Source organism: Rhinichthys klamathensis, unplaced genomic scaffold, assembly GCF_029890125.1.
Source record: "Rhinichthys klamathensis goyatoka isolate OS25496 unplaced genomic scaffold, OSU_Roscu_1.1 h1tg000018l_1, whole genome shotgun sequence".
In the NCBI taxonomy this organism is placed as follows: Eukaryota; Metazoa; Chordata; class Actinopteri; order Cypriniformes; family Leuciscidae; genus Rhinichthys; species Rhinichthys klamathensis.
Window position 1 is genome coordinate 5,196,320 of NW_026606569.1, and position 10,053 is coordinate 5,206,372.

General features: G+C 41.2%; 1 protein-coding gene across 2 annotated transcripts in view; it reads right to left on the reverse strand.

The window, feature by feature from the left end:
* pacsin2 (protein kinase C and casein kinase substrate in neurons 2) overlaps positions 1-8,090 on the reverse strand; it is a 32,573-nt gene extending 24,483 nt beyond the window's left edge. Inside the window, exons 1-3 of one of the 2 annotated variants that reach the window (XM_056234251.1) lie at positions 7,943-8,077; positions 1,588-1,642; positions 1,345-1,501 (exon numbers count right to left, since the gene is read on the reverse strand). In XM_056234251.1, coding sequence (XP_056090226.1) covers positions 1,345-1,501; positions 1,588-1,641 — 211 coding nt within the window. In that variant the 5' untranslated portion in view covers position 1,642; positions 7,943-8,077. Of the gene's footprint in view, positions 1-1,344; positions 1,502-1,587; positions 1,643-7,942 lie in introns of both variants that reach the window. The other variant, XM_056234260.1, reaches the window with a different exon arrangement.
* Positions 8,091-10,053: the final 1,963 nt, after the last annotated feature.

Genomic DNA, 10,053 nt, shown 5'->3' on the forward strand with positions numbered 1-10,053 from the left:
ACACACACACACACACACACACACACACACACACACACACACACACACACACACACACACACACACACACACCTCTCTCCACCAGCTGTCTCCAGCGTTTGGCCCACTCGCTCAGCTGCTGAGAGTAGCTCTTCTCGATACACACACACACACACACACACACACACACACACACACACACACACACACACACACACCTCTCTCCACCAGCTGTCTCCAGCGTTTGGCCCACTCGCTCAGCTGCTGAGAGTAGCTCTTCTCGATGCTCACACACACACACACACACACACACACACACACACACACACACACACACACACACACACACACACACACACACACACACACACACACACACACACACACACACACACACACACCTCTCTCCACCAGCTGTCTCCAGCGTTTGGCCCACTCGCTCAGCTGCTGAGAGTAGCTCTTCTCGATGCTCACACACACACACACACACACACACACACACACACACACACACACACACACACACACACACACCTCTCTCCACCAGCTGTCTCCAGCGTTTGGCCCACTCGCTCAGCTGCTGAGAGTAGCTCTTCTCGATGCTCACACACACACACACACACACACACACACACACACACACCTCTCTCCACCAGCTGTCTCCAGCGTTTGGCCCACTCGCTCAGCTGCTGAGAGTAGCTCTTCTCGATGCTCACACACACACACACACACACACACACACACACACACACACACACACACACACACACACACACACACACACACACACACACACACACACACACACACACACACACCTCTCTCCACCAGCTGTCTCCAGCGTTTGGCCCACTCGCTCAGCTGCTGAGAGTAGCTCTTCTCGATGCTCACACACACACACACACACACACACACACACCTCTCTCCACCAGCTGTCTCCAGCGTTTGGCCCACTCGCTCAGCTGCTGAGAGTAGCTCTTCTCGATGCTCACACACACACACACACACACACACACACACACACACACACCTCTCTCCACCAGCTGTCTCCAGCGTTTGGCCCACTCGCTCAGCTGCTGAGAGTAGCTCTTCTCGATGCTCACACACACACACACACACACACACACCTCTCTCCACCAGCTGTCTCCAGCGTTTGGCCCACTCGCTCAGCTGCTGAGAGTAGCTCTTCTCGATGCTCACACACACACACACACACACACACACACACACACACACACACACACACACACACACACCTCTCTCCACCAGCTGTCTCCAGCGTTTGGCCCACTCGCTCAGCTGCTGAGAGTAGCTCTTCTCGATGCTCACACACACACACACACACACACACACACACACACACACCTCTCTCCACCAGCTGTCTCCAGCGTTTGGCCCACTCGCTCAGCTGCTGAGAGTAGCTCTTCTCGATGCGCGCTCGCTCATGAAGGCAGTTCATCAGGTCGTTGCACAGCCGGTTCCCGTCGTCCACGCGCTTCACCACACGCTTGTAGTTCCCCACCTGACACACACACACACACAGAGACGTTACACACGCACTAACGGGACACACACACACACACGCGCGCGGGGACGAGAGACACGTACCTCCCAGAAGCTGTCGCTGGAGACGTCCACCAGAGAGTCGTGGAAGTCCGACATGCTGGAACGACAACGTTGAAAACATTACTGACCTCAAACACACAATACAGTGACATCATCAAACACAAGCTTCAAAAATTAGTTTTAATGGTTAGGCTAAATTAAAAAATAAATTAAATTATATTAAACTAAAAACATGTCTAAATAATAAAACACAGAATTAACTACATTTTTTAATTTATAAAAGTTTGACAAACATTACATTTTAGCGTCTCCTCTATTGGGAAACGCAATTCCTCTATTTTAGCTTCTCTCCTCTATTGTGTCGTATATCGAGTGAAACGCCTCTGGAACAAGATCAAATGTGGGCGGGGCTTGATCATGTCTGTGGGAGTTGATTGGACAGTTGTGGTTTGCTATTGGCTGATCTCATGTGAGTGACAGGTTATAGCCCCGCCCACATCATCAGAGAAGAGATTATTAACACAATAATAATGCAGCCCTGCCTTTAATAGTGTTATCTTTAAGACCGTGCGAATCCCAGAGCTCTGCATACAGAACTGGAAATATGAACCGAAAACACATCTGTGTGTGTGTGTGTGTGTGTGTGTGTGTGTGTGTGTTGAGTTTCAGCTGCTTCATCTGAAGCTGAAGTTCAGAGCGCTGTGAGCGACACACACTCTTTCCAGGGAAGTGATGGAAATTCCTGCCATTCCTCCAGCGGCGTTCCTGATCCGCTTTATCTCACAAACACACACACACACACACACACACACACACACACACACACACACACACACACACACACACACACACACACACACACACACAGAGTAAACTCATACTTTCCACGATTAATGACTCAAACAATATTACATAATGAGATTATTTCACAGTGGGAAAGAGGAAGATGGAAACTTCTAGACGCTGAGCTCTTAAAGGGCCACACACACACACACACACACACACACACACACACACACACACACACACACACACACACACACACACACACACACACACACACAGAGTAAACTCATACTTTTCACGATTAATGACTCAAACAATATTACATAATGAGATTATTTCACAGTGGGAAAGAGGAAGATGGAAACTTCTAGACGCTGAGCTCTTAAAGGGCCACACACACACACACACACTTGAGAATTACACAACAGTGATTGTTCTTCAGCTGATTTAAACACATCCGTGTGTTCGTGTCTCCGCATGTTTCTTACGTGAGGTCAGAGGAATGTCACATTCCCGAGATGCTCATCAGCTCTTGACACACATTTACTTATTAAGCTGATATTGCAATGCGATACGTACAGCTATTTTCATTGGTGGAGAAGAAGCACATGAACTAACCGGAGGACTTTACTCTGAAACCGAGCTGTGGAGTAGTGACGCGCCGAAACTCCAGCAACCGCACAGTTACTAACAATATTACATGTTTGTTTATCAGAAATGTGACAGTAAAGCTAGTAAAAAGAAAAAATGTAAATATTATATTAGCGGTAGCGAATAGCTAATGAGTCAGTCAGTGCTCCTCCGCCGCCATCTACTGGTTATAGTGGTAATCATATATTAGCGATAGCGAATAGCTAATGAGTCAGTCAGTGCTCCTCCGCCGCCATCTACTGGTTATAGTGGTAATCATATATTAGCGGTAGCGAATAGCTAATGAGTCAGTCAGTGCTCCTCCGCCGCCATCTACTGGTTATAGTGGTAATCATATATTAGCGGTAGCGAATAGCTAATGAGTCAGTTAGTGCTCCTCCGCCGCCATCTACTGGTTATAGTGGTAATCATATATTAGCGATAGCAAATAGCTAATGAGTCAGTTAGTGCTCATCTGCCGCCATCTACTGGTTATAGTGGTAATCATATATTAGCGCTAGCGAATAGCTAATGAGTCAGTTAGTGCTCCTCCGCCGCCATCTACTGGTTATAGTGGTAATCATATATTAGCGGTAGCGAATAGCTAATGAGTCAGTTAGTGCTCCTCCGCCGCCATCTACTGGCTATAGTGGTAATCATATATTAGCGGTAGCGAATAGCTAATGAGTCAGTTAGTGCTCCTCCGCCGCCATCTACTGGTTATAGTGGTAATCAATGTCTGTTTTTAAATAAGTGTTTGTTTGCCACGAAGTGTTGGCTTTCCTTCATCTTTAAACTAGTTTTACAAATCACCACATTAAACTTAACATTAATCGTTTGCATTAAACTTAACATTAATCGTTTGCATTAAACTTAACATTAATCATTTGGATCATATTTAGAGTTTTGAAGTGCTGAATAAGTGTGAAGCACTTTAAAAAGTCCTTGAAAAGTTCTCGAAGAAACATTCGGCTATTTCCGCCACAATAGCATGGCTACAGTTAGCGCTGATGCTGATTAGTGAAAAGCCTTGTTTAACTTGTTCATTCGTGGCACAGAGTGTTTCTCCTGGTTTCCACATCATTGCTGTGTGTATTTAGCCGATTGTTTTTAAGGATCCACACACAGATATGAACATTTTGGCTGATACCGATAATTGGTTATATTTGAAAGCCGATAACCGATACTTTGGCCGATATCATTTTTGAGAGCCTGATTACCAAAACAAAAGGTCATGTTCCAATCACACATTTATGATGATGTTCTCATGATAGTTTTATGAAGACTATATGACAGACAGCACATGTTGCAATTAACTTTTTTTTTTAACCTAATTTTCTTATCGGATTAATAACGATAACATTAAAGATGAACATATATCGTCCGATATTGATGTTTATCGTGCATCCCGTTTTACTTAACCGGTTCTTCAATATTTAAATGTAGCCTATGGCACGAAAACAAGTTATTACAGCCACAGTTTATATGTTTCAATGAATTGGAGAAGAAACATAATTTTGTTATTAAAAAACTGATACAAAAACTGCCTTATGTGCAATTTAGATGTTTATGAAATATTTTCAGTTTTCACTAAAAATCAACTTTTTAAGTTCTGGTGTTTTTGATAAAAAAAATTAATTTCGGTGCATCACTATCTTGGTCTTGGTGATTATCAATATCAATATCTCTGTCTGTGTGTCAGTGTAATGGTGTGTGTGTGTGTGTGTGAGAGAGAAACTGCTGGTCAATCACAGCCGTAGCTTCATTGTGTTCAGTGAGCGCCACGTGAGCTTCACACTCCAACAACAACACCACACTAATGCGGTTACACACACACACACACACACACCTGTGAGACTGCTGAACACAGGAGAGGAAGTTACTGAACCCCACTGACCTTCACGGTATGAAATGAAACCTCTCGAAGGCTCGTGATCATGTGATCGAGTGCTTGAGTGCCTGATCACGGTTTCAGTGAAGTGCTTCCCAATCATTTCTCCCAGAGGGATCTAATAAAGCGTTACACAAGCATGAACCAAACCAACACAAACACTGTTGATTGAATGAACGGAGTTTGTTCTTCCAGAACCGACTGCTGCGCTCTATTATATGCTGTTGTATGATTTTATCTGTTACATTCAAGACTCAACCAATGCACAGAGTCACACACACAGCTCATATTAGTCCTCAGACTCTCAATACTGAACCGAACACGAGGTTTCACACACCAGATAAACTCAGCAGTGACGACTGCATTCGTTCTGATTGGTGCGCTGACGAGTGATTGACAGCTGAGTGGACTGATGCATTCACACACACACACACACACACACACACACACACCTGATGTTTTTCAGCGTCACACATCATGAACAAACACACTGAAGCAGCAGCACTGGACACGCATGATTAATAACCAACGGCCCTCTTATACTAAAATAACACTAATCATAAACGCACTGACTTCACTCAACTAGAATTCATTTTTGCATTGCATAATTCTCGCATTGCATATTAAAAACGTTTTTAAAAACGTCAGTCTGTCCCAATTCGTCCCAATTCCTTTTACGAAGTCTTGATTTAGTTTTGGGGGTGTACTAGAATATGTTTTCATGCTTGATTGTTCAAAAACCGCATTATTTTCCACATATTTTCCAGTATTACAGCTCCTCTCCCCCAGTCTGGGCGACAGAAGCCCCTCCTTCAGAAATACTGTGCTGTGATTGGTCAGCTGGCTGGACCAGTGTGCTGTGATTGGCAGGGAAATGTCCCGCCCCTTCATAACCACGAGCTCTACGCTAGTGTAAACATTATCAATGGATCGATTTCAAACCAGATCGAGCTGATTCAGACCCTGACAATGTTGCCGAACAAGAGGAGTGTGCTGAACGGACTTCACAGGACGTTTCAGAGTTGTGTGTTTGTAATTTTCTTATACATTTAGATACGATGTTATCCACCGTTTAATCGTGATATTTGCCGGAAAACTAAGGTACTACAAACAGTAAACGACCACAAAACGATGGCTAGTTTTCCTAAGGAGCGGTGAACCGTCTTACGCAAGAGCACCAGAAAACAAGCTGTTCTCCGTGAAATGATAAACGCTGAGGTTATAATGTTCAGAAGTGTTTAAAATTAATTTGAACCTCTCTAAGGGCGTTTTCAGGCCTAATGATCTTTTTGGGGGGGGCTTAACTTGTTAAAATGTTCCATTTTCTTCTTGGTTCGGTTCGCTTTCACAAGGCAACCTTTCAAAGCGTACAAGTCACATGTCAGTAAAGCTGTCCTCTTATTGGTCAGTGTGTTTTCTCAAGATGATTGACAGGTTGGCTCCATGAGTTTATCGTTTAAATTAGGGAAATTATGACTTCACAAGATCCGGAAAAAAACTAGCCTAGTTGTAGTCCAAACAAGCCGTTCGTTGTAGTTCTTGAAAAGTGGATTCTGTTAAATATATATACACTATAATATATATATATATATATATATATATATATATATGTACACACTGTTACATATAATATCTCCCCTTGAAACCTTGCAGATGTTTCTGATCCTCAAACACAACATTACACACTGAATACAGGTGAAAACTGGAAAAACACAAAACGCCTTGACTGAACAATGTTTTTTATGAGTCATGAGTGAGTGACATGACAGAGCAGGAAATTATGTCATGGCGAGGTCAGGTCACGTGGTGCGACTTAATTAACATGTACTTACTATAGAGTTAGGTTGCATGTAATTAGGCATAATTTACTGTTATTACTATGGCAAACATTTTTAACATATTTATGAAGTTTGTGTAAATACCAACGAACTTCAATGTAACAGGGATGATCTCACTTTAATAAAATACGCTGATGACCTGGTTTTAATTGTTCAACCTATTTTGAGTATATTAAAAGTCTTGTACAATGGTTTGAACGAAGGAATTAAGCTGACTTATGTATCAAGTTATTATAAAAGGTGTAAAGGTAGAGCAAGTTGCAAATTTTAAAATATTTAGGAATAATTATTGATGACAAACTCTCATTCCAGGAAAATGTGAACCATAAGAAAACAAGCCAGCGTTTAGGTCTACTCAGGAAGTTATATTAGCATTGATAGGAGGATCCTAACTACTGTTTACAGATCGATGATCGAAAGTATTTCACTTATAGTATCGTTTCGTGGTGTGGCAATGTAACAGTGAGACAGGTTTCGGGGCGCTACTATAGGTGTGTGAATGTGTGTATAAGATATGTATTGTATTCATGTGTTTTAATCATGTTTCTGACAGAGTTTAATGTGTGCCCATGTGGTGTATAATGTGGTTGTGCAGTTTTGTCTGATGTATCTGTTTTTTTTATGCCAGTGTTAAAGATGCATTTCTGTCCAGTCAATCTGAATAGACAAAGTCAAGCAAACAACATGTAACAAGGACACTAAAATAAAGTGTTACAACATGTTTTCCCAATTTTTCAAAAAATCGTTTTCATGTACTTTCCCTAAATGACAATATTAAAACCATGCTATAAGCGGTTCGTGTCCAGCTTTCCACCAGGTTAAATCAGTTCAAATACACATTTGTAAATATATATACACACACAAGACTGTGACGTTCCTGAGGAAGATCAGCGCGGTCAGTGACGTCACATCGAAACGTTATCACGTCACAGCGACAGATGATCGATCAGAATAACCGCGTTAAAGACCCAGAAAGAGTCAATATGAGCCGCGGAAAAGCCCCACACTGCCCCGCCCTGTGAACACACAGCTGTCGGTGTCGAGTACGCGTGTAAACACACACACACACCCGGCGCTGTGGACGGAGATATGCGCGTCTGAAGGCTCGCAGTGTGTGTGTGTGTGACAGAGTTTGATCCGATGATCGATCAGCAACGGACGCGTCAGAAAGTTTCGTCAGACTGCGCGGAGAGTGTGTGTAAAGTGCCGCTCGCGCTCTGAATCACAGCACACGCGATGTTTTTATCGTTACCTGAGTGTGTGTGACAGTCCCGATCCAACGCTCGCGTGTCTGTGGATGATCTGACTGACGCTCGCTGACTTTCCCCGTTTCTCATCGATACATTCAACGACTGCTGTGAGCGGAGCGGGGGCGCGCCTCTCTGACGTCACATCCCCTCAGCGCGCGCGCACGCGCGTTCACGACCTATGTCATATTTCTCGTGCTATTTTTACCAAATCTCTCTGTGGCAGAAATACTACATTCATCCGTAACATTAAAAAAAGTATGTATTTTATATTGATTTAATTTAAATATTCGTAATGTTTTTATTTCCTGAAAATGATTACATTTGCAGGATTGTTCCACTTTTTAAAAAAAGAAACAAAAAACATAAAATATTATACATTTTACATTTATCAGTCTTGTATATATCACAGTAAATATTTATACAGGAGACTCCAGTGAATATTTCTGTGGTTTAGTGTAAACACGATAACGGGGCATGTTGTCACAATGATTGTCACAATCACAATCAGCTGAAATTAATCCAAGAAACACGAAATATTTCGTCAAAACTGAAAATAAATAAATAAAAGATAACACCAAATATTAAGCTATTATTATAACTAATAATCTTATACAGTGTAAATATGTCAACTTGCGCTGCTACATTTGTGCAAAACACAGATGAACCTTCATTGCGTTTTTGATTGTTGATACTGAATTTGAGTTTGGAGGACATAATTCACTGAATGTGTCAAACCAACATATATAATATGAGCGTTTATGACTCAAAACTTCACAGATACTGAGCCTGTGAAAACGCCCCGCTGTCCCTATACTACTCACTCTACACTACTGTAACTGTTCAAGAGTCTCTTCTGCTCACCACGGCTGCGTTTATTTGATCAGAAATACAGTAAAATATTATTATTATGTAAATCAGCTGTTTTCTATGTGAATATACAGTAAAGTGTAATTTATTCCTGTGATCAAAGCTGAATGTTCAGCATCATTACTCCAGTCTTCAGTGTCACATGATCCTTCAGAAATCACTCTAATATGATGATTTGATGCTCAAGAAACATTTATCATTATTATCAGTGTTGAAAACTGTTAATATTTGTGTGGAAACTGTGATACATTTTATTTTCCGGAATACTTTGATGAATAGAAAGGTCAAAAGACCAGCATTAATTTGAAACAGAAAATCTTTTGTAACATTATTTATTTAGCTTTTTTGAACATGCACAACATCAGTCAAATTCTTTTTAATAGTGACATGTTTTGGTTTTTACCATAACCATATACTTTACATATTATATATATATATATATATATATATATATAGCACATCAATAAAATTAATTAAATAATTACATTTAAAAATAAATAAATATATATATTAAATTGTACAATATAAAATAAAATCTAAAACATTCAAAACAACACAGATAAATATAAAATCTAAAACGGCACAGATAAAGGGAAATAATAACATAAATGCACAGATCAACAGGCCAGGGCCGATCTAAGAGTTGCATGTCTTATTTAGAGACATCTCCAAAAGTCAGTGTTGGAGAGTGTGTACGCGTTTACCTGCTCTCTCATCTTTTTTGTTTTGTTTTGTGCAAAATAAAGCAAATTCAGCTTTTTTTAGTATTATGTCATTTAGTTCCAACGGTTTAATGTATTAAAAGTGACGGGTCTGGGTGATTTCTGTGTTGTTGTTTCAGGGTTTTGCTCTTTTCTTCTAGTTTAACTGTTTTCCACGAACAGTGTTGGATAAGCCGTCCCCTCAGGAAAGCCGTGTTATAGCAGGGTCAGAGACAGTGTTCGAGTAAAGGAGTGTATATAGCGCCATCTTGTTTTGCTAGTGTAGTCTGTAGATCATGAACTGTTGCTGAACAAACTTAGGGATGCTGATTCTGTCCTAATGCTGTTAAATGGTTTAGAAATTATTTTGTAGAAATTACTCAGTGTGTCCATGCAGAGGAGTTTCTTCAGATATCTAAAGGGGTCCCCCAGGGGTCTATTTTGGGACCTATTCTGTTCTCTAATTTTATAAATGATTTAGGTAAGGACGTTTGAGCAAAAGTACACTTCTATGCTGATGACACTGTCATTTATACACATGCTCC